The sequence below is a fragment of the Marmota monax genome, unplaced genomic scaffold, assembly GCF_021218885.2.
Source record: "Marmota monax isolate L192 unplaced genomic scaffold, Marmota_monax_Labrador192_F-V1.1 WCK01_AAM20220418_F8-fsc00090, whole genome shotgun sequence".
Taxonomy (NCBI): domain Eukaryota; kingdom Metazoa; phylum Chordata; class Mammalia; order Rodentia; family Sciuridae; genus Marmota; species Marmota monax.
The window spans coordinates 7,814,867-7,840,177 of NW_026695219.1; the positions used below are offsets into that span (position 1 = coordinate 7,814,867).

General features: G+C 36.0%; 2 protein-coding genes and 1 non-coding gene across 5 annotated transcripts in view; 1 reads left to right on the forward strand and 2 right to left on the reverse strand.

The window, feature by feature from the left end:
* Positions 1-179: 179 nt before the first annotated feature.
* On the reverse strand, positions 180-24,197 carry Tfb2m (transcription factor B2, mitochondrial). 2 transcript variants are annotated; one of them, XM_046432535.2, is made up of 8 exons: positions 23,450-24,077; positions 22,651-22,739; positions 16,747-16,900; positions 15,730-15,878; positions 10,443-10,532; positions 5,956-6,018; positions 3,601-3,761; positions 180-958 (listed from the first exon to the last, which is right to left on the reverse strand). In XM_046432535.2, exons 1-8 carry the CDS (start codon positions 23,760-23,762, stop codon positions 781-783), a joined length of 1,197 nt encoding a protein of 398 aa, XP_046288491.1. In that variant the 5' UTR covers positions 23,763-24,077; the 3' UTR covers positions 180-780. The 2 variants fall into 2 exon arrangements, with proteins under 2 accessions (XP_046288491.1, XP_058431186.1); XM_058575203.1 differs by lacking the exon at positions 10,443-10,532 and having other exon boundaries at positions 23,450-24,197.
* LOC124085059 (small nucleolar RNA U13) lies at positions 6,459-6,563 on the reverse strand. Its single transcript, XR_006849326.1, has one exon. It is a non-coding gene; the product is annotated as a small nucleolar RNA U13 (small nucleolar RNA).
* The window catches only part of Cnst (consortin, connexin sorting protein), a 96,328-nt gene continuing 95,036 nt past the window's right edge, over positions 24,020-25,311 (forward strand). The window contains exon 1 of one of the 2 annotated variants that reach the window (XM_046432533.2): positions 24,020-24,276. The gene's annotated coding sequence lies outside the window, so the exon portion shown is untranslated. The remainder of the gene's footprint in view (positions 24,277-25,311) is intronic. The other variant, XM_046432534.2, reaches the window with a different exon arrangement.

Consider the following 25,311-nt stretch of genomic DNA (forward strand, 5'->3'; position numbering starts at 1 on the left):
TACCTTTAGATGAGCTTTCTAGATGAAACTAAAATGGAAAAGACCTCTGAATTATAGACTGTTCACTGAAAGTACAGTGACTATACATGACAGAAATAAAGGTGAATAAATTGGGGTCAATCTAGTGTTTCATTTAAGTATTTAAAAACAACAACAACAACAAAAAAAACCCCACAAAATGTTACTTAAAATATTTTAATTTCTAAAAATAATGAAACAATTAGAATTTAAGTAATTTCATTGTACAGCATTTGATAATACATTTCAACAACCAGAAAGGTAAAACAAACCACTTAAATTAGTTTAATTTACTTTCTAAACTTAATAATATCCAAATTCATTTGCCCACCATGAATATGCAAAAATCAGCACCAGTGAAAGTGCTGATGTAAGTTACTATATTTCAACTGGTAATAACCTATAAGTACAAGCACATAAGAACTTATTTTTTGGTACTTGGGATCAAAGCCAGGGCTTTGCTCATACTAAGCATACCTTATACCACCTTATATTATACTCCCAACGCTACAGTACATAGGAATTTTTTTCAAAAGACAATCTGATGAAATCCATAATCAACTGAAATTTCCATTTTATTCTGTTGTGAAAAAAACAGAAGCCATCACTAATATCAATGGTATCGACAGAAGAGATTATTTGCCTAGTCTGTGCTCAAAAGGAACAGTCATCTTGTTGAAAGGATATGAACTTTTCAAACTTAGTTCTTTTTCATTTGTTTACAAATAAAATGCTTCAGCTAACATTCTGACAATCTGTTCCCTACATGGCTGAGTCTTCCAGGTTCTCATTACACAGCCATTTATGGGCATAATCTTCTGAACACTGTATAGTTTGAAAGAGTTGTTTAAAGTTTCGAGGATACATATTAATTGTTTTCACATTTTCATTTTTTCTTATTTGCCTCAATATATGCTTGGCATCAACTGGACTCAATGAACTGCAAAAGAAACACAAAATAAATCTGCTTAATTCTTTTTCATAATAACTGTCAATTAATATTGATAAAGCTGGCCTCTAGCCCAATTTAAAATATAAGTATATATACATATATACACATACACACACACGTATTTATACATACATTAAGCTTATTTAGTTTAAGAGCTTGAATATAACATGTATAATTTTATCTGTTCCTAAGGTTTCACAGCTAACCTGTAATGAAAATAGCAGATTAGGCTGGGCATGGTGGTGCACACCTGTTATCTCAGTGGCTCAGGAGGCCACAGGAAAATCGTGAGTTCAAAGCCAGCCTCAGCAAAAGTGAGGTGCTAAGCAACTTAGTGAGACCCTGTTTCTAAATAAAATATAAAATAGGGCTGGGTATGTGGCTCAGTGGTCAAGTGCCCCCGAGTTCAATCCCTGGTACCCAAATCAGATTAGGCTTTAACATAATTTAATCATTTTCAATTATTTTCTTTTTAAAATATTTTTTAGTGTTGATGGACCTTTATTTTATTCATTTATTTATATGCGGTGCTGAGAATTGAACCCAGTGACTCACACATGTGAGGCAAGCACTCTACCACTGAGCCACAATCCCAGCCCCTAATTATTTTCTTTTCGGGGATAGGGAGGATACTGAGGATTGAACTCAGGGTGTTCCACCACTGAGCTACACGTCCAGTCCTTTTTATTTTGAGATGGGGCCTTACTAAGTTGCCAAGGCTGGCCTTGAAGTAGAGATCCTCCTATCTTAGCCTCCTGACTGGCTGGGATTATAGGTGTGCACCACCATGCCTCGTTGTAGTCAATTCTTACACAAAATTCTTGTTTAGTTTTAACTTAAAAAAAAAAAGAAAAAAGAAAAAACAATTTTTGTGGGACTGAGAGTGTAGTATACTGGGAGATCATTTCCCTAGTATACAAAAGGCCCTGGGTTTGATCCCCAGCATTGCCAGAAATAAATAAAAATTCTGACTACTTCTTTCATCTTTTTACTCTTACTCTGGTTTTGGGGATTAAATACAGGACCTCATACATCATAAGCACATACTTTACCTCTGAGCTATACCTCCCAGCCCTGCAAAAATATTACTAACTCCATTTCAGTTCATGTAAAAGTTCAAATACAAACAGCACAAGTTGACAGGTGATTTTTTTTTAAGGAGGAAATTATTTTTCACATTTTTGCAGGGTGGGGAGGGGTGGAGTACTGGGGATTGAATCCAGAAGTGTTTAAGTACTGAGTCACCTCTCCAACCCTTTTTATATTTTGAGACAGTATCTTGCTAAGTTGCTTAGGAATTCACATTTCATGTAGCAATCACTGGCAAATAAATTATAAAGTAGAGAACTTTCTCATACACAACCTTAGCAAGAAACTATCAATAAATCTCTGATAGAAAGAAAACAATTTTAGTAAAATATTTTTGTGGAAAATATTTCCAATACCTTTTTAATACTGAATAAAATCTTAAGTTAGCAATATCCAAGGGAATTTTTGACATTTTATACCATGATTTACCATAGTTATTCCTTGTTTTTCTATTTTCTTGATATTTGCATTCAAAATAGCCACAACCACAAATAGCAAGATGAAAAATAGTAGGTTACTATTACTGATCTAATGCCACTTTTAACATTTTAATTTTTATTTTTTATAGTATTGATGATAGAACCCAGGGACATTTTACCACTGAGCTACATCCCCGACACCTCCCTTTTTCAAATTTTTAATTTTTCTTAGTTGTAGATAGACACAAAATCTTTATTTATTTATTTATTTATTTTTTAATGTCGTGCTGGCGATCAAACCCTGTGCCTCACATATGCTAGATAAGCACTTTACCACTGAGCCACAACCTCAACCCCTCTAACCCTTTTTATTTTGTTAAAGCACCTGACTTTAAAATACATTTTTATATTAACGATGTGCAGTCAGTTAATTCAGAGTTATATACTAAATAATTAAAGTAATTATTTTAACATTTTTCCCATCTTCTGACAACACTCTGAATGAATATGGGCTGATGAATACAAGGTGCAGTGTAGGACTTTATACATTAGCCCTATATAAAAATTATATAGATACATGTGTAGCTAATATAAAAAAATAAATAAAATAAAAAATAAAAAAGTTATATAGATACAAAGTAGGTAATAACAGCATAATTTTTATAAATATTTAAATGGAAACATAAAATCTGTTCCACAGCAAAAAGAATGGTGTGGTACAATGATTCATTCTTATTGTGGTTAGGAAATAAAACCAGTGAGGACAGGTAGCAATAAAAGGCAGATGGCAGGTTTGCCAACAGCAATTCTGATTCTCCATCCCAGCTAATGGTGAACATTGGGTTGTTCCTATAGGTTATAGTCTGGCCTATATTTTGATAAAGATAAAATAAATTGTGGGCTTCCTTGTTTGCTTTTTAAAGAAGGAAAGTCAATGAAGTTCAGTGGGAGGATATGTAGAAAAAAATATGATAATATTATTCTCAAAAAGTCTTTCAGGGAGAAGGAAGTATTTTCCAGAAATATTTAAGTGAAATATGGGTACACCTCATATAGAGTTCTAACAAAATACTGTCACAATAAATTGCTACTTTCGTACTTGTATTTATTCTTTGTACTTACTGTAAATGGTCTACTAGCTTGGCATTGCGCTTCCCAAAACAGTGCTTTACCATATGAAAAAATACATCATAGTTAACGGGAGTCAACTGTTCTGTAAATAAAGTTTTTCGAGGAGTCATTTGAATAAAATACAGGTTCTGTTGTATTGGTTCTAATGGTTCCTAGAGAGAAGGGAAAATAAACTGTGTCAATGATAAAATATTATCAGAGCAAAGCACTGTTCACTTATTCCTTCTAGCTATTTGTTGGAAAATACAATCACCACAGTCCCTGAATGTCTCTGGATTTTCTCTTTGGACATGAAAGCATGAATACAAAGCCCTCACTCTTCTTTACCTGGGTCATCTCTCAAAGTTGTTTGCAGTGAGCAACCTTAAGAGATGAGATAATGCCTCTCTCCAGAACAAAGAGGAGGACTGTTTATTGTTTGCTATAAAAGAAGTGTTTCCTGGGGCTGAGGTTGTGGCTCAGCAGTAGAGCGCTTGCCTAGAACATTCGAGGTGCTAGGTTCGATCCTCAGCACCACATAAAAATAAATAAATAAAATAAAGGTATTGTGTCCAACTACAACTAAAAAAAAAAAAAAAAAAAAGAAGTGACTCCTCCAGCTCTGTATCCCTCAGCTGCCCACTATATTCACAGCATACAACTGAGCCACATCACATCACTCCATGGGCTGGAGGTACAAAGTTTTCTATGTAATTAAGAAGTTGTGTGTCCTTGGCCAGCATCTGCAAAACAGTAACATGTACCAATTCCCTACTATATTCAAAGTATGCCACCATGACCGCTAGATCTAAAGATAAGAAAACATCATTGACACAAGATGTGGTGGCGCATGTGTATAATACTAGTTACTTGGGAGGTTGACACAGGAGGATTTCAAGTTTAATTCCAGCCTGAGCAATTTACTGATACCCTGTCTCAAAATAAAAAATTTTCAAAGGGGGTTGGGGACATATATCAGTGGTAGAACCCTTCCCTAACATGTACAAAGCCAGTGATTCATTCCCCAGTGCCACAAAAAGATTGACTTTTTTTTTAAGACAAAGTCATGCTGTATCGCCCAGGCTGGCTCCAAAACCTGGGCTCAAGCTTGCCTTCAAATCTCAAATAGCTGGACTACAGGTGCATGCCATGGCACCCAGCTGACTTGCAGTCTTTAATTGAATATTTAAAAACTGAAAGTCTCAAACAACTTAGATATTAAATGCATAAATAAAATTCTCATCTTCATCCCTAAAAGTGCACATTTTTTAGCCTTTGATCTTATTGAAAAAGGGAGAAATGTCTTATACGTAATCATGTTCATTTTTTGGACATTTGGATAAATTCCTAATGGTACCCAAGCCAAAATGCATTATTCCTATTCAACTCTTTGAATATAAATTATGTTTATGAATAGGGAAATCTAACAGGTCACCATGATATGTGATCACTCTATAATCAGACTCTTCAGTAATTTTCATTTTCCCTTAGTGGGAAGAGTAAGGGGAGGAAATAAATGGGATCTTCCAGAAGCTGGTGTTAGGCCATCATTAACATCAAATTCTAAAGTAGAATTTCTGAATTCAGTCTAAAAAATATTCTTTTGCATCATCTGTTAATTTATTGGAATTGAACAAGTAACCCTGAGATAAATTAAATAGAGGGCCACCTTATAACATGACCACTTTAGTTTTTTAGAAAGGAAAAAAAAGAATAACAAAAACAAAAATGAAAGCCCAAATTCCTGGGCAAGAACAAATAGGTACCTATTGGTGAATTCAACCATAAAGAAGAGTCAAAATTATAAATTTCTGATTGATGAATAAGATGTAAAATTTGACTTTATCCTATTAAATGAACATTAAAATAATTATATTCTACAAATTTGAGATGTGTCTTCATTTTTTTATTTTCTGGCATTGGGAATTGATACCAGAGGTGCTTTACCACTGAGCCACATCCCCAGCCCCTTTTATTTTTGTTTTCAGAGAGGGTCTCAATAAGTTGCTAGGGCCTTGCTAATTTGGGGAGGCTGCCCTCAAACTTGGGATCCTCCTACCTCAGCCTCCCAAGTCACTGGGATTACAGGCATGCCACCCATATCTTCATTTTAAAAGACAAAAGAGAAGTCAGATTCTCTATTTAAGCCTATTACCATGTTAGCATCTACTACTGAATGGCTGATAAATACAGCTATTTCAAAATAATTTCAATTTATTTTAACAAGTAATTAGACATGTTTAAAGAGCGTTTGTAATAATTTTCAAATTTAAACTTTAAATAAATCGAGAATACCAGATAATCTTAAAGAAAATGAGGGATGTTCCATTAAAAGGAAAAAAGGAAAAGTTATTAATTTATTCTTACCCTGTGCTTTAGCTTTTCCAGCTGCCCATTTTGGGGGTATATATCAAATGACGACCAAGGCTCCTTAAAGAAAGAAAAACAAAATACAAAACAATTCTTTCAGTTCTTTTTGGTTGAAGTTCCCCAAATTATTATGGCCTTAAAAAATGTCATGCTTAAACAGCAGAATGAATTAAACCCAGGTCATAGTCTAATTGGATTTAGGAAAAATAAGCGATAGTTGAAAAACACATATACAACTCTATCTTACTTGTGTGTGTGTGTGTGTGTGTGTGTGTGTGTGAGAGAGAGAGAGAGAGAGAGAGAAAGAGAGAGAGAGGAGAAGAGGAGGAGGAGGGGGGAGAGAAAACACCTTAATGTGATCATACAAATAGGTTCTTTTCTTTTTAAATACTTCCATTTTTATGTGGTGCTGAGGCTTGAACCCAGTGCCTCACATGTGAGAGGAAAGCATTCTACACAACCCCAACCCACAAACAGGTTCTTAAGTCATAATTTTTTCATGTCAAATAGATACCATGTACACAGGACAGTAATGCGGTTTGAGGAAGGCATGTCCCACACATGGTGTGAAAACCCTATCATCACGCTTACGAACCACAAAAGCTAACATTTTCATACTAGAGTCAGAATCAACAGTTTAAGGGAGATCATATCAATAGCAAGGATTTTTTTTTGTCCTATTTTAGTGGAAAAGCCTATTACTCAAACTGATTTGAATATATTCAGACATTTAAGATTCACAAAGATACTCATGCCAATTTTTAAAAACAGAATCATTACTTTTTTCTATGTAACGTTTTTGTTCTGTTTTGTTTTGTTTGTTTTGGTACCAGGATTGAATCCAGGTGCACTTAAACACTGTCACATTCCTAACCCTTTTTAAAAATGTTTTATTTAGAGACAGGGTCTCCCTAAGTTCCTTTAGGGCCTCGCTAAGCTACTGAGGCTGGGTTTGAACTTGCAATCTTCCTGCCTCAGCCTCCCAAGCCACTGGGATCATAGTTGTGCACCACCATGCCCAGCTCTATCTAACTTTTCCATGTACAATTTAGTGCATAAAGTAAATCTTAAAAAACCCAACTGAGAGCTGGGACTGTGGCTCAGTGGTAGAGTGCTTGCCTAGCACGTGGGAGGCTCTGGGTTCGATCCTCAGCACCACATAAAAATAAATAAGTGAAATAAAGGTATTATGTCCAACTACAACTAAAAAATAAATATTAAAAAACCAACTGAAAAATAATTCTCTATATTAAAAATATCTATCTATGTACATATAAAATTTCAAAATAGGAGTGGGTTAGAAGAGCATCTGACACAGACTTAAAAAGACTAAAACAATGTCAAACATAAGGTTTGAAAGGCTACTGTCAGAATTGATAATTTATTATTAACTGTGGTGGGAATGGAAGTGGAATGGAAAATACAATTGTTACCCAACTGTGAAATTCCTAGCAGTTCTAGGAACATCATTTTAAGTACAGAAAGGCAAAGCCCTGGGAAGGGTGCACAGCAGGCAATGTTGGTCAAGCCACAGCAGTTTGGGATATAGCAGTGGGAGCAAAGGACACTTCACTTTTGCCTGCCAAAGCCACAGTAGAGGAAAACCTTCAAGACCTTGGGAAATGAGTTAAATGTCTGCTTTGTAATTATAGATTTACAATGCAGCAAGTGCTGAAAAAAATGTTCTGTTCAGAAAGAGCTCTCTTTTCTCAAGGTTAATAAATGGCAAAATTTAATACAGGATGTTATGGTTTGAATATGAGGTGTTCCCCAAAAGCTCTTGTGTCAACACAGGAATATTCAGAAGTGATATGAATAAATTATGAACTGTAACTTAATCAGTCTATCCTGGTTTGAATGGATCAACTGGGTGGTAACTGTAGGCAGGTGGGGCATGGCTGGAGAAGGTGGGTCACTGGGGGTGTGCCCTTAGGAATAATATCTTGTCTCCCTGGCTCCTCCCACTCTCTGCTTTCCTGCTGCTGTAAGCTGAGCAGTTTTCCTCTGCAATGCCCATGGAATGAACTTCTGAAACTGAACCCAAAATAAAGTTTTCCTCCTCTAAGTTGGGTCTTGTCAAGTACTTTGGTCACAGCAATGAAAACCTAACTATCACACAGGACTTTTGAAAACAAATACTAAGGAACAGGAAGAAGGAAACATTAACCTGAAAGCCAAAGTCCTTAGGAGGCCTCTATGAAGATACTAGCTGAAAGCTATGAGGACAGAGAAGGCTGAGATTAAAAGTCAACAGATGAGATAAGAATGGGGAAAGGAAGGGGATTAGGCAAACCAAGAACTACAGTATGGAGATTACAGGATAGTAATGTAAAGATTAAGTATAAAAAGATTCTGGGACTTGAGAAAAATGATGAGAACACGATTGATATCAAAGACAAAGATAAGGACCCAACATACCTGTGTTTTGGAGAAGGAAAAATAACTGGAACAAAACTTCAACTAAAACAAGGTAACATTCCTAAACTAAAAAATGCAAATAAAAGGGCTTACCAAGTTCCTGGACAAAAGTAGGGAAGAGACTACATGGAGACACACACTACAAAATCTAAAACTTAAACCAATACATTCTTAGAAACACAAGGCCTTAAAAAATATATAACTACAATTGTTCCATTGTATCTGTGGAACTGATCTAGGATCCCCTTCCAAAACTTACATCTGTAGATCCAAAAGTCCCTCATACAAAATGGCACATTATTTGCAAATAACCTATTCACATCCTCCTGTGTACTTTAAATCATCTTTATAGACTGTTTATAATAGCTAATATGATGTAAATACTTGTCGTACTATATTGTTTAGGGGATAATGACAAGAAAAAAGTCTATACATGTTCAGTAGAGTCATAATTTTTTTCCAAGTATTTCTATCTGCAATTGGTTAACTCTACGGATATAGAGGACAGGACACAGATATCTGCAGGACACAGATAACTGACTATATATATCCTATAAAAACTACTTGATAGATAATCTGGTCTACTAAAATAAGTAAGAGAATGGGCAGCCTGTAATCCCAGCGGCTCAAAGGCTGAGGCAGGTGGATCTCAAGTTTGAAGCTAGCCTCAGAAATAGTGAGGCCATAAGCAATTTATCGAGATCCTGTCTCAAAAAAATAAATAAATAAAAAGGGCTGGGGATGTGGCTCAGTGATTAAGCACCCCTATGTTCAATCCCTGGTACCAAAAAAAAAAAAAGGGCAAATTATGTATGAAAGTTGTTTATCATTTTTTCCTCATATTCCAGCCTTCTGATATTAAATGTATTAATAGCTTCTAGCAAGATGTATATATTAATAACATTTGAAATGTGTTCAGAATTGACATGGCTGTAATTGTATGAAACATGGTGGATTTTCAAAGGCTGAGTACAAACACAAAAAACATAAATTATGTAATAGCGCAATATTAAGTACATACTGACCTGACAATAATCTGACTTTACAGGTGGCTAAATACAATATAATATTAATTTCACCTGTTCTTTTTTCTTTTTATGAGGCTATTAAAAAATGTAAAGCTACATAATGGTTCATACTACCTTTCTATTAGACAACTATAATCTTTCTTAAGATAACTAAAAAGGGCATGCTCTACATTGAACAATTGAGTAGCCATTAAAAACTTAAAAATGTTTTGTGACAAAGGAAAAAGTTTACAATAATTGCTTATTAAGTCAAAATATAAATAAATAAATGAAGAAAAACTCCACTATATCAAGATAGAAGTACAGGGATAATAATAAAAAACTGAAAATAGGTCACAATCAACAATGACTTCTGGGTTAAAAACTACAGTAACTGAGCTAGGTGCAGTGGTGCATACCTACAATCTCAGAGACTCAGGAAGTTGGGCAGGAGGATCGAAAGTTCTAGGCCATCTTTGGCAATTTGGTGAGATCCCTGACTCGAAAAATAAGAAATGGGTCTGGTGTGGTGGGTCACTCCTATAATCCTAGCCCCTCAGGAGGCTGAGGCAGGAGTATCACAATTTTGAGGCCAGCCTCAGCAATTTAGTTAGGCCCTAAGCAACTTAGTGAAACCCTGTCTAAAAATAAAAAATTAGAAGGGCTTGGGGATGTGGCTCAGTGGTAGAGTTCCCTGGGTTCAATCCCCAATACCAAAAAAGCAATAAGAAGGAAAGGGGTGGAGATATAGCTCAGTGGTAGAGTGTCCCTCTGTCAATCCCCATTACTACAAAAGTGGGGAAAAGAAAAAGAATTAAATTATAGTGAAATGTACTTCCTATTTTTACAACTATCATATATTATTTTTATGATAAGAAAAAATAAATATTTGTCACAAAGAATCTCTTTCACAAAGCTAACTTGCCCCATAACCTTCAATAGTTGGAAAAAATAATAAAAATTAATCTTTTAAAGCAATCTTTAGTACATAATCTGTACTTAAAACTTAGTCTCTGAAATATAATACAATCATCTCTTAGAATACATAATTTTACTCACCACATGCAGAAGCTTAACATCACAAGCTACTTGCCAGAGCACACTTAATGCCTGATAGAAGTTTGGATTTTTGGGACCTGCCGTTAGATTCTAGTAAAAGAAAAATAAGAACTATGTAATATATAAATTATAATCAGTCATAATTAAATGTTAGATCTTAATAGAAATACCTAAAAAGTATCTAAGTAAAAAAATTAGAAACAAAATCTTAATCATAATTATTTTAGAGTTTTTTATGCTTTCCTTTTGAAAACATGTTATCACGTACACTTAAAATTCAAAGTATGTGTGTGGAGCTCAGAGGTGCACACATGTAATCCCAGCTCTTCAGAGGCTAAGGAAGGAGGATATCAAGGTCAAGGGCAGGTGTAACAACTCATTGAGACTCTGTCTTGAAATAAAAAAATAATGGCTGATGATGGAACTCAATAGTACAATGCCCCAGGGTTCAATCCCCAGTGTATGGGGGTGGGAGTGGGGGAGGGGTTCCAATGCATTTGAGACTGGTTTCTTTTAATCATGTGATCTAAGGGCAAAATTCTCATTCAAGAAAAATTGAAATAAAAGTGTATAATACTAATCATTCAGTTATAGATGTGAGCGAAACAGTAACAATCCCTGTTTATGATCCTGTAACATAGCATAACAGAAAACATTAGCTAATAAATGCATAACAATTCATTAACTTATAGTATGTATTATGGAGCATAGGTGTGCCAAAAATATGCATCAGATGGGTTTTAAATTTTGAGTTGAGAGTTTCTTTCTTTCTTTTTGGTAATGGGAATCAAACACCAGGGTTTTTTGCTACTGAGCTACATTCCAGCCCTTTTTATGTTTTTATTTTCAGACAAGGTCTCACTCATTTGCTATGGCCTTGCTAAGTTGCTGAGGTTAACCTTGAACTTGTGATTCTACTGCCTCAGCCTTCAGAGCCATGGGGATTAAGCATGTGCTACTACTCCTGGCCTGAGTCAAGAACTGTAATGCTGACACTACAAAGACAAGAGTTAATTTCAGTGCATGAAATTAAGAAAGGAAAAAGGAAACCGTATTTTTAAAAAATGTATTTTAAAAAACATGCCACTGGAACATTTTCCTAGCAGCAAGATAAAATCTGATAAAGCATTTCCTATTTCTTTCATTCTTTTGTATAAATTCTATATGTATCACAGATATGAACCCCCTGCTCTTATCTTCCAGAGCTAGTCAATATTTATTTACTACCTAGGTGAATAAATCATCCTTCATTTCTCACACCATTTCCCAACCAATACCTCTTTTTAATGTACAAATAAGCATTTCCTATTATATTTTATCAACAAACGAAATGCGAAGTATTCTGGGGAGAAGTAAAACATTCCTCCCATAGCAATATCAAGTAGGCCTATACATTAGAGAATAAAACATAAGAGTTTGCTAAGTAAAAATTACAGGAGACTATTGTTTTGGAGTAAGCTCCTATACTAAACTCAAATACAGCAAGCTAAAAAATCAAAGTGGAATCACAAAGACTAAAATTCCATGCGATCACAAAGAAACCAAGTGTTTACGTGACTTTCCCAGAAATCAGGATTAGAAAGGTAAGAGCCAATTTTCTCAAACAGGTTAGTTTCAATTAGCATGATGTCTTACTCTTAATGTTAAAAAGGTAACCTGAAGTTATCTTTCTTAGCTCTATCTTCCAGTCCCTCGCTCATAATAAAAAGTAACTCTGAAATTACCAATCAACTTTCTGTTTTTTGTTTCTGCTTATCAGCCCTTTCCTGTCTATAAAACCAAAATTCCCTGCTCTGCTCATTAAAACATTTATTTTGTTTTATGGAAAGAAGTATTGCTGAATTCTAGAATAAAAAATAAAGTCAATTGAGATTGTTAAACTGAACTGTCTGTCCTTCAACAAGTCTAAAACCCTAAAGATTTCACAACAAACAAAAAAACAAAAAACACCGTTAGAAAAATCAAATTCAACAAAGTTACAGGATACCAAGACAATCTGCAAAAATTAGTTATACACTTATATTCCAGCAATGGAAAATCAGAAAAGGAAATGAAAAAATTCTATTCCTAATACTATCAAAATTAATTTTAAAAACCTGAAACCAAACTAAGGAGGTGAAAGACATACATTAACAACTACAAAACACTGCTGAAAGAAATGAAAAAATATACAAATAAATGGAAAGATTGTCTATGTGAATATATTGAAAGATTTAATATTGTTGAGCTGTCAGTACTAGTCAAAGTAAAAATACAGATTCCATACAATCCTTACCAAATATTTCTTTCCGAGAAAGAAAATCCATCCTAAAATTGATATGAAATTTCAAGGGATCCTAAGTAGTCTAAGCAATCTTTAAAAAGAAAAAAGTTGGAGGACTCTTATTTCCTGATTTCAAAACTTACTAGAAAGGTACACTAATAACACAGTACAGTATTGCCATAAGAACAATCATACAGACTAAAAGAGAATCCAGATATAGATCCTCATATATATGATCAAATTATTTTTGACAAAGGTCCCAAACTACTGAATGGGGAAAAGAAGTAACAATAAACAGTGCTGGGAAAACTAAATATTTACATGCAAAGAATAAAGATGGACCCTTGCCTGACAACATATACAAAAAGTAACTCAAAACAGATCAAATACCTAAATTAAAACTGGAAAACTCTTAGAAGAAAACCACAGAGGAAACTTTCACAAGAATGAATTTGGCAGTGATTTCTTAGATAGGATACCAGAGACACAGGCAACAGGGTTGACAGTGTAACTCAATGGTTGAACCCTTCTCTAGAATGTGTGAGGCCCTGCGTTCAATCTCTAGCATGAAAAAAAAAAAAAAAAAAAGAAAAAGAAAGACATTTTATCTCATCAAAAATAAAGACATGGGCTGGGGATGTGGCTCAAGCGGTAGCGCACTTGCCTGGCATGCGTGCGGCCCGGGTTCGATCCTCAGCACCACATACAAACAAAAATGTTGTGTCCACGGAAAACTAAATAAATAAATAAATATTAAAAAAAAAAAAAAAAAAAAAAAAAAAATAAAGACATTTGAGGTTGGGGTTGTGGCTCATCAGTTCGAGGTCCTGGGTTCGATTCTCAGCACCACATAAAAATAAATAAATAAAATAAAGGTATTGACAATTATAACTAAATAATAATAAAAAAAAGACATTTGATTTCATCAAAATTAACGACTTTGACCATCAAAGACACTATCAACAGGGTAAAAAGGCAAGACACAAAATGGGAGAAAAACTTGTAAATCATGTATTTTAGTAAACAATTAATACCTAGAATATATAAAGCACTCCTAAAATTCAGTAACAAATAAAAGGCCCTGGTTAAAAGATGGGCAAAGGACTTGAATAGACATTGTTCCAGAGAATCTTATACAATAAGTAAATGAAAAGATGTTCAGTATAACTAATTATTAGGAAAATGCAAATCAAAACCACAATGAAATACTACCTTATACCATCAAGACAAGTGTTATAAAAAACAACAACAACAACAAACAGCCATGGCACAGTAGTGCCTGCCTATCATTCTGGACAATTAGGAGGCTCAGGAGGGAGGCTGAGGCAGGAGAATTGCAAGATCAAGGCCAGTCTGGGCAATGTTGTGAAACCTTGTCTCAAAAATAAAATTAGAGAAGGGCTGAAGATATAACTTTTAGAGCACTTGCCTAGCATGATGGGCAAGGCCCTGGGTCAAATCCTCAGAAGAAAGAACATATGTGTGTACACACACACACACCAAAAAACAAAACAAACCAGGAAATAAGCATTGATGAGGATGTGGAGAAACTGAAACATTTGTGGTAGAAAAGTAAAATGATACATTCTGAAAAAAATTTAAAATAGAATTACCACATGAGTCAGTAAGTCCACTTTTGGATACATATCCAAAAGAATTGAAAGCAAGGACTTGAGGAAATATTTGTCACCTTGTGTACATGCCAGCATTATTCACAATAGCCAAAAGGTAGAAGCAACCAAGTGTCATTAACAGATGAACAGAAGAGCATGAGAAGAAGATTAACATTAAACAGGGATGAGAGGTGGGAGAGAGAAGGGAAATTGCATGGAAATGGAAGGAGACCCTCAGGGTTATACAAAATTACATACAAGAGGAAGTGAGGGGAAAGGGGAAAAAAAAAACAAGGGGGAGAAATGAATTACAGTAGATGGGGTAGAGAGAGAAGAGGGGAGGGGAGGGGAGGGAAGGGGGAATAGTAGAGGATAGGAAAGGCAGCAGAATACAACAAACACTAGTATGGCAATATGTAAATCAGTGGATGTATAACCGATGTGATTCTGCAATCTGTATTGGTAAATGGGAGTTCATAACCCACTTGAATCAAAGTGTGAAATATGATATGTCAAGAACTATGTAATGTTTTGAACAACCAACAATAAAAATTAAAAAAACAAACAAACAGATGAACAGATACACAAACTGCGATGTACACAACATGGTACAATAGAAATATTATTTATTCTTAAAAACGAATGAAATTCTAACATGCTACAACACAGAAGAACCTTGAAGACATTATGCTAAGCGAAACTAGGAAGTCAGAAAAGTACAAATACGGTACAACACTAAGTCAAATTCAGAGATAGAAAATAGAATAATGTTGCTAGGTGCTAGGGGAAGAGGGCAATGGGGAGTTAGTATTTAAGGGTATAGAGTTTCAGTTTTAAAGAAGGTGGATGTGGGGCTGTAGCTGCAGTGGAAAAGTGCTTGCGTAGCATGTGTGAGGCACTGGTTCGATCCTTAGTATTGAATAAAAACTAACAAATAAAATAAAGGCATAATGTCCATCTACAACTAAATAAATAAATAAATAAGGATGGTCATAATGGTGCACAATCTAAATTTACTTTGCCACTGAATTTTACACATAAAAATAGCTATGATAGTAAACTTTATATGTGTGTGTGTGTGTGTGTGTGTGTGTATACATATAATTACAATTAAAAAAAAAAAAACTTAAAAAACTTTCTATTCTTTATACTCTTAAATGTTGTGAGCCCTAAATTAAAATTGTACAGATTGGGCTTGGGATGTGACTCAGCGGTAGAGCGCTCACCTTGCACGTGCGGGACCCAGGGTTTGATCCTCAGCAACAAATAAAAATAAAATAAGTGAAATAAAGGTATTGTGTCCAACTACAACTAAAAAATAAATTTAAAAAAATTGTATGGATTAAGACTACACAGATAAAAATTACAGAACTCTTTCAAAACAAAACAAAAAAACATTTATTAATGTTACCTGGTATTCTTTTTCACTGACAAACATATTTAGTTCTACTCGTCCGTATTTATATATAGAAGTACAGGAATACAGATCATATAAAAGTTTCCAAAGTATGTTTCTTTCACTTCTAAATGGCAAAATTCCAACGATTTTTAAAGGAATACCTGTTAGGAATATAAGCAAAAAGATTTAGGTAAAGTTCTTAACTTTCCTTCTGTGACCACAATTTACTGAAGCAAACTAGGTAACACTGTTAATTTTAAGTTGATTTCAATTAAAAGAGAATAAAATCATGGCATTTGCAGGTAAATGGATGGCATTGGAGAAGATAATGCTAAGTGAAGTTAGCCAATCCCAAAAAAACAAATGCTGAATTTTTCTCTGATATAAAGAGGCTGACTCATAGTGGGATAGGGAGGGGGAGCATGGGAGGAATAGATGAATTCTAGATAGGGCAGAGGGGTGGGAGGGAAAAGGAGGGGGCAGGGGATTAGCAAGGATGGTGGAATGTGATAGACATCATTAACCAAAGTACATGGATGAACATTCGAATTGGGTGTCAACATATTTTATATATATACAGAGATATGAAAAATTGTGGTATATATGTGTAATAAGAATTGTAATGCAAAAACAAAACAAAACAAAGAATATGTATAAAGGCATGAATGGGAGTGAACATACTCTATACACAAAGATATGAAAAATTGTCCTCTATATGTGTAACAAGAATTGTAATGCATTCGCTGTTGTGTATTAAAAAATAAAATAAAATCAATAAAACTAAAATAAAAAAAAATTTTAAGTTGATTTCAATTAAAACTAAGCCTCAGTATCTTTCCCCCATATGGAAGTTGAACTCTGAGGATATAAAATGGTTGTGTCCAAGGGAAGGAAATGTCATATTCAACTGAGAAGCTGCTCATGAACTATGCAATAGAAACTATACCCAAATCTAAACAAACCCAGGTATACTGCCAAAGAAACCTGGCAAATTATAAGGCATTTACTTTACTGAATGACAAAAATTACCTGCTTTCCAAGAAACTGCTCGTATTCCTAAATCTTTAAAAAGCTCATTTGAAACGTAAACAGGCGGTTTTGCTATTGTACAATTGTCAGGATCCATTTTAAAGAAGTCACAGTAGACCACTTTTAGTCTTCTATCCATATTTTCCCTTAAGGACTGGAAACAAAGAGATAACATGTTAGGAAATTTCAATTACATAGACTATGCAATAGTTCAAAGATCTACTTAGAAAAATAATACAAAAAATAATTCAAAGACCTTACAAAATATATTTCTACCTCCAAAAAGAAAATATTACTAGCCAGGCACAGTGGTACACACCTGTAACCCAAATGACTCAGGAGGCTGAGGTCAGAGGATCACAAGTTAGAGGTCAGCCTCAGCAACTTAGCAAGATCCTGTCTCAAAGAAAAAATGAAAAGGGCTAGGGAATCAAGCTTAGTGATAAAGTCCTGGGTTTAATCTCCAGTACAAACAAAAAATGAAAGAATGAAAAAGGCAAATCTTACTAATGTACCTAAACCTTAACAGAGAAAATAAAAATCAATTAATGCCAAAAAAGCAGTCAAAGTATAACAATACTACCAAGAAACCCCCTCCCAAACAAAAGTAACCTTCAACAGGGGCAGAGGGTATAGCTTAGCAGTAAAGAAACTGCCTAATTTAAGCAAGGCCTTTGGTTAAATCCCCAGCACCACATAACAAAAAAACAAATAATAACAACAAAAGAAAAGCTTCAACAATCCTAACTTAACCTTTTACTTTCTTTGTTTTATCTTAATAGCTTCAGTTCTTCAAAAGTTTCTTCACACTAATCTCTAACTGCTTAGTAGTAGCTACCTGAAGCACTAGGCCAAGATTCTGAGATCATAGCTCGACCCTAGCACACAGCTGTGTATCATCTGCTATGGTCACTGGAAGAAGAAACAAAAGATGTTTCACAGAAGAGAAAAACAAAATATTAAAGCAAAATGCAAATGGAGTCAAAAGAATATCTCTTTTTTCTAAGGGAATCTAGTCAATCATCCACCAAATGAACTTAAACTCACTGTATAGATCAATCTATATCTTCACCTTTTCATTTACATTTTCTAAAGAAAGAAGCAGCCACAGACTTTGTCCAGTGGAATAGAATCACTACATTTCAGTCTTCTCATTATCCATTAAACTTAAATTGAAGTTAAAGAAAAATCAACTAGAAGAAGGCAGTAAGTTTTTGAGATGCACACTGAGGTTTGCTTTTTTTTTTGGAACTGGGGACTGACTACTGAGCCATATCCCCAGCCCTATTTTGTATTTTATTTAGAGACAGGGTCTCACTGAGTTGCCTACTGCCTTGCTTTTGCTGAGGCTGCCTTTGAACTCACAATCCTCATAATCCTCTTGCCTTAGCCTGCATTTATTTTTTAAAACCATGCTGAAGACTGAATTCATGGTCTCACAGTACTATCAAAGCACTCTAACACTGAGCTGCACCCACAGCCTTTACTGTTTTTTTTTTTATTAAATAGTTTTTAGTTGTAGTTGGACACAATACTTTCATTTTATTTATTTATATTTATGTGGCGCCCAGGACGTACCCAGCGCCTCCCAGCGCCTCCCGTGTGCTAGATGAGCGCTCTACCACCGAGCCACAACCCCAGCCCTCATACTGTGTTGTTTTTTTTTTAAATCTTAATTTTATTTATTTATTTTATGTGGTGGTAAGGATTGAATCCAGTGCCTCACACATGTGAGGTAAGCACTCCACCACTGAGCTACAACCCCAAATGGTATTCATCAGGTTTAAAATAATTTCACAACCTAAAGCGATGAATTTAAAAACCAACTTTTTCTTAAGCATTAAAGTTCAACCTATAAATAGTATTCTATTTCAAAATCTAGTAATTTTTTTTTTTTGGTGGTACTGTGGATTAAATGCTAGGTAAACTCTCTCTACCACTGAGCTACATACATCCTCAGCCCCTAAATCTAGTAGATTTTAATGATCACTTCATCAAGGGGACTATTTACAAAGATTAAAAGAACAACTGGGGGTAGAAATCATATATATTTTGTCACATCAATTCTGAGATGCCTACTAAGTGGTCAAATGGAGATGCTGGGTAGGAAGCTGTATATTTGAAAGAGGAGGTCAGTGGAGTGGTCCAGGCTGAAGGTATACATTTGTGAGAATATGACTTGTTAAGATAATTAAAGCCAGGAGTGTAGATCCCCAAGGAGAAATACAGAAGACTAAACCCAAGGATAGTGTAACTCCAGAATCTAATGACAAGAACCTGAGAATAATACAAGGAAATAAGGAAGGAAACCTGAAAAGTGCAGTGTTACAAAAGCCAAAAGAATAGAATACGGATGTAAAGCATATGATGACTTTAAAACTCCAACATGTATAGCAGTAAGCTAATCTCACAAGGTACAAAAGATATGTTTTAAGTAAGTAAAGTTAATGAATCTTGATTTGATGGAAATGTTTTATTTTTTTTAAGTGTATACTTCATTATTTAGTGATTTTTGTATTCTGAGGGAACATCATATTTATTTTTTTAAATATTTATTTTTTTTAGCCTTAGGTGGACACAATATCTTTATTTTATTTATATGTGGTGCTGAGAATTGAACCCAGTGCCTCACGCATGCTAGGCTCAAGTGCATTACCACTTGAGCCACATCACCAGCCCCACATCATATATTTTTGCTTTAGCACCTGTAATTAGCCATTCAATAATTCAAACACAATAACAGCCAAAGCTCCAAAATAAATAACTGAATTCATACAATAATTGTGAGGTCACATTTTAAAACTCAATTAGGATGCATTTAAGAGTCAAAAACAGGAAGCAAAAAAGAGGAAATTAACTCTTGAATTTTTCAGTCATTAAGTTAGGTACTTTACTTAAGTTTATTTTATTAATCCTAATCAAGATCCTATACAGGCGGATATTAGTATCTCTTATTTTACATATAAGATTTATAAGTTCTGAAAGGTTGAATTAGTTACTCGAACCAGGTCTAAAACTAAGAAGTGCTAGGGCTGATGACTATGTCCTATCCCTGCTGAAATTAGGATTTACCATAAAAGTTAGTTCTTGAACTGAACATCACAGCTATTTCTGCAACTTTTTTTTCAAAACTCAAATGGATATATCATGATTTATTATTATGAAACAAAATTTGCAATATGTGTAAGATGTCTAGTACATTCAGATAGGAAAAATAAACTTGTTGCCTAAAACATTGTTATTGTGGAATTCCAGGACTAGAGGAATTTAAAGTTAGTTAAAAATCCAGAATCAAGTATTATCCTTGAAAATTTTTTTCAGAAGCAAACTTGAGAGCCTTTAGGTTGCTAGAAACATGATTTGTTGAGAGGACCATTCTTGTTCCTTGATTAAGGGCAGCAAATGTTCTGCTTACATTATTTCTTTTCTTTTATTCTGACAAATAGATGAGTTCACATAAATGATTTGAATGGCTTTTCACTTTATCCTAGGATAATTAATAAAAGTGAAAGAACATCTACCAAGGGCTGAGTTCCCTAGGGTGTACTCAATGTCAGAGTGTGTACTAAGCATGTATGAGGCCTTGGTTGGCAGTTTAAGTTAGTGCCAGTGGTGATAAGAACATAAAAGCCTGAACTGGAGCAAAAACTAGATCTAATCTAAGACTGGATTTAGTCACTGATGTTTACATTTATAGCCTCAGAAACATTTTATTACTGATGTTCCTGTAAGAATTATTGTGTGTCAAAAATTCTCTGGTCCTTAAAAAAATCCTAGTTTTTCACTGAAGCAATTGTTTGTAAATTTAAACTTATTATCTGTAAAGATCTTACAATAAAGCAACCATGTGTTACAGGATAACAAAGTTTTAATAGAAACAGACATAATGTCATCTTAATTATTTCGTGAACATGTAATCTTCAAATGTAGATCTTTTTCAAACCAAGATAAAAGTTATCTTATTGCATTTAATTTCCAAGTTAAATGCAAACAGCTATGTTTACTAAATCACTTTTCATGACATTAAGTCTTTGAACAATTGTGATTTTGGAGGGGGCAGGCGGTACACAGTGCTAGGGATGAAACCTTGGACCTCACACATGGTAGGTAAGTGCCCTGTGACTAAGCTACACCCTAGGTCTGAACAACTTTATCTGTTCTTTTTTTTCTTTTTTTGAATTCCAACAGATTTAGCATCAATGAAATAACCTGGTTAAAATCCTGGTTTCTTTTCAAGTCAGTTATAGAATAACAATAATCTTTTTTTTTTTTTAATTGTCTTGGGATGGAACCAAGGGCTTTCCACATGCTATGAAAGTTCTACCACTGAGCTACACTCCCCAGCCTAGAACAATAATCTAATGTTCAAAGCTTTATTTTAAAAAATTAAATGACTTGGGCTAGGGATGTGGCTCAAGTGGTAGCGTGCTCGCCTAGCATGTATGAGGCACTGGGTTGGATTCTCAGCAACACATAAAAACAAAATAAAGATATTGTGTCCACCTAAAATTAAAAAATAAATATTAAAAAAATTAAATGACTAAGTTTTACAGACATTTTCACATAGCATACTTTACAATAAAGTCATCCAATCAACATGGCTTCAGGAAGTTGTCTTTGAGTAGGTGATTGATCTAAATTGATCTAGAAATTTATAAAGGAGAGAGGTGGTGGTGGGGAAGGCTAGCTAATTATGCAAGGAATTTCTATTTATTTTCTGTTATGTGAACTTCTCTGCTACATGAGAATCAGGATCACTGAAATATCCATTTGGATAAGATTTGCACTCAATACAATCGTATCTGAGTACACCAAATCTTTCTTGCCTCTGAAATTCTAAATCCAGTTTACATAGTCTGATTAATCTAATCTTAGCATTCACTCCAATTAGATTCTGAACTAATAGAAAGCAGAGGCACAGCACAGCCTACTAAAGGCTAGTGATACCAAGTATACACTTTATTCACAGTCAGTTCGTCTGTGGTTGAATGTATCAGTGGGAAGGTATGATCCCTTCCCCCAACCATCATGAGAGTCATGGCCTACACTCCTATAAGCAAAGACTGGTTAACAAAGGAGAAATATAAAAAATATAAGTAAGGGAAGTTTTATGTAACATGAGATAAAGATAATGAAGACCCAAAGATCCAACGAAAACTGCCTATTTTTATGCTTAGATTCACTGAAGTATGGACAGATGTAAAGAGATGTGACTGAACAAAAAGGGTGTGATCTAATGTAATAGACTGAAGCAGGGGAACTCAGCAAGCCGTGCCTGTTCAGTTTCTTGGCTTCTCTCTGTGGCATTTCTTCCTCCTGGATATAGGTTTAAAATTCCTTCTGAAATGAGGCTTTGTGATTTATTATGAAACAAGGGAAGTGGGAAAATTTCTTTATGGTCAGTTCTTAAACAGAAAGGTAGGGTGAGGTTACAGTAATATTTTAAGCTTTATGGCTTGCTTTGAGGAAAAGTAGGTCCAGTTTTTATAATGCCTTGGGGAAAAGGAATTCTAGTTAATACGACTTGTTTTGGGGAAAAATGAAGGGCAAGAGATAGGAGGGCAGGAGTAGGTCAGAAAGAACTTAGTTCTGAGGCCGATTCGGAGGACTTCCAATGTTCCTTTACTTCAAAGTATTCAGCACATCAAAACATCATACTTGGGGGAATCATTTTCTGAGCTCCAATAAGAACTAGAACTAGAAAACAAATCACAGATCTCCCAAACTCTTATTCAAGAGGCACCAAATACTTTACTGTGTTTTATTCACTATGGATAACAAACAAGGTATTTAAGACATGGCCCAGAAAGGAGATTCTATAAAAATAATGTATTTAATTCTACTTCCCTAAACTACTCAAAGTTAGCAGACTAAACAATTTATTTTTAGAAACTAAAAATGTACCTCCAAATGTGGAATAAAAGTTTTATCACTTTCTAAGGCAACCACTTTGGCACCAGCTTCAAGTAATGCTCGAGTCAGGATTCCAGGACCTACCATGTAAACAGAAGAGAAAGTTCATGTGCAAAGGAACAACACAATCTCTTTTAATATCAAACTCGAGTAATTGTTTTACAAGTATTGTACAATTTCAATGCTCACAACATCCTCAACATGTCTTTTTGACAATTAGCGGGGATTAGATAATTATTTGACTCCAACGTTCCAACTGGTAAATGAAACAGGTTGAATCCATCCTGTCAGTGACTGCAAAATTTGTACTGTTACTCACGTTTCACTACTTCTTAGAAGGAAAACAAACAAATCAGAAAAGCTTGCCTCTATCCTTCCTCTTATTCATGCTTCAACCATCAAAAATATCGCCGAGCCTAAGCAGAAGTGACATTCAATGATAGGAAATGATGCTTTAAAACATGTTCAAAAAGTCTACAAATCGTGTTTTTGGCATATTATTGTGGTCTATAATAGATGCGCAACGATAAGATAAACTTCTTTGAGCTCACGCTGTGTGAGGGAGAAGGTGCAAGTTAAGAGCAAATTTAAAATGATGCGTAAGGTGCAAATTGCTACAGAAATATTCCGTGATGCCATTATTAATACAGATCTTATGTGTATGTTGTGGGCAATCTCTCCACGGAAGACGCCTGAAGTAAAGGGCAGTGACTTAAACAGCACTCCACCAATGGTCAATAAAATTATGCAGAAAAGAACATCCAAGAAAATGGAATCCAGCCGGACTCACCTGGATTGCACTCCAGGAATAGCTGTTCAGGATTTTTTCGTTTCGTCCGCACAAGTTTTATCAGGGTCTCAGCCAATTTCCGACTGGTTATGTAACGCCCGGGCTCTGAGCGGCACTTGGACATCCACCAAGGAGATTCCTCCAAATCGGTATAGGGTAAAGGCTGGGGGGAGAAGTCAGACAATCCACGGCGGTTCCTCGCCGGCAAGTCCTTCCGCTTAGTTGTTCCCGACCTCAAAGTACTAAAGCGACCAGCAGCTGCCAAAACTGACCACGTCAGTCGCGGAGCAAGGCCAGTAGCTGGGCCCCACATCCTCGCCTCTAAGGTCGCCCCCAAAGATCACCTAGGATCCACTTCGGTAAGCCCTGTGCAGAGGATCCCACGTGCGAACCCTCCCCTCCGCCAATCTAGGCCGGGCGGAAGTAAATATTACAATCTGCGCATGCGAACATCTGATCCTTGCTGCTGTCCTCCCTCACTTCCGTTTCCGACCCGGCTCAGCCGCCAGAGGATTTTGAGTGGACGGATGAGAAAAGAGACCGACTATCCGGCTGTGTCCGGACGCGTACTCTATGGTTATCCCGCCCTCGGCGCTTCCTCTCTAGCCGCTCGTGCTCTATGCTCCGCGGTCTCGGGCCGCCAGCCGGCCAGCGGGGAGGGGTGCGCAGAGGGAGGCGGGGCGGAAAGGCAAGAGGTGTCTAATCCACCCGAGCCGCGGGAGACCCGAGCAAGCTCAGTGACAGCTCCTCGGCCGCCATGTCAGCGAGTGGGGCTGAAAACAGACCCGGCGCCCAGCGGTAGTCCTCCTTTTGCCTCGGATTCCCAGGTGAGGAGGGGAAGAGCGGGATGCAGGGGACCCGCCGCTGGAAAGCCTTTAGGAAGCCCCTCGCTCCTCCCCTTGCGCTGTCCTCGTCCGGCAGCGCCGCCTCTGCCCTCGCACTGAGGTGTAGCCGGGTTCCCTTACCTCCGCCCCCTCCCCGGTAGCTTGTTTTCCCCTTTTTTTCTCCAGCCAATGTGGGTCTTCTAATCCTGCGCGTCGCGCCAATTTCTCCCTCCCTAGGGGATTAGCGCCAGAAATCGTTCCTCTCTGGGCTCCCGGGAGAGCCTGTGGCTTCTACTATGCCTCTGTCCCTCTCTGTCCTGTTGCCCACAGCCTGGTATCTCCACCCTTGTGGATGGTTTTTATTACTCCCCACCATACCTGCCCTCCCCCTCCCGCCACCACCACCACTTTAGTTGTCGGGAACCACCTGGTGTCTCCGTGGAGGCCGATATTTACCTTAATTTTCCATTTTTGATTTGGGTGTTTGAAAGACTTAAGATTGAAAAAATTAAGATTTATAAGCTTAAAGCTCAAAAGAACGAAGATCTTGGGATCCTTGTTTTATTCACTGTATAAACTTAAACACATTGTACTATAGAATGCAATTTAAAAGACCAGTTCCAAAAGACTAAAAATAGGATGCTCTAATGGAAATTTTGGCAGTCTGTTGGGCAATGTTAGAGACTCTATTCTTTGAGACTAATTTCACTGTTTGAGGATCATACTTAGAAAGAGCTTGACCACCAAGGCAGTAAACTGCAACCAATCAACTCCCTAGTTTAAAATATGTACAATCCTTTCTGCTTACTCTACTGGGAGCATAATTGAGCTTGAGCTTGGTATTTAAATGCACAGGGTAAAGGTTCCAGAGGAATGTGTCACCTAGCAAATAGTCTGAAGATTATCCTCAACTGATAAAACTCCCAATTGATGAAGACTTGACAACCAAATAGGGCCTTTTGGGGGTGATTATTTTTGATACCATAGAAGTATCTAATCAACTGTTGTGGAAACTCTAGGGGATTCACTCACTGATCT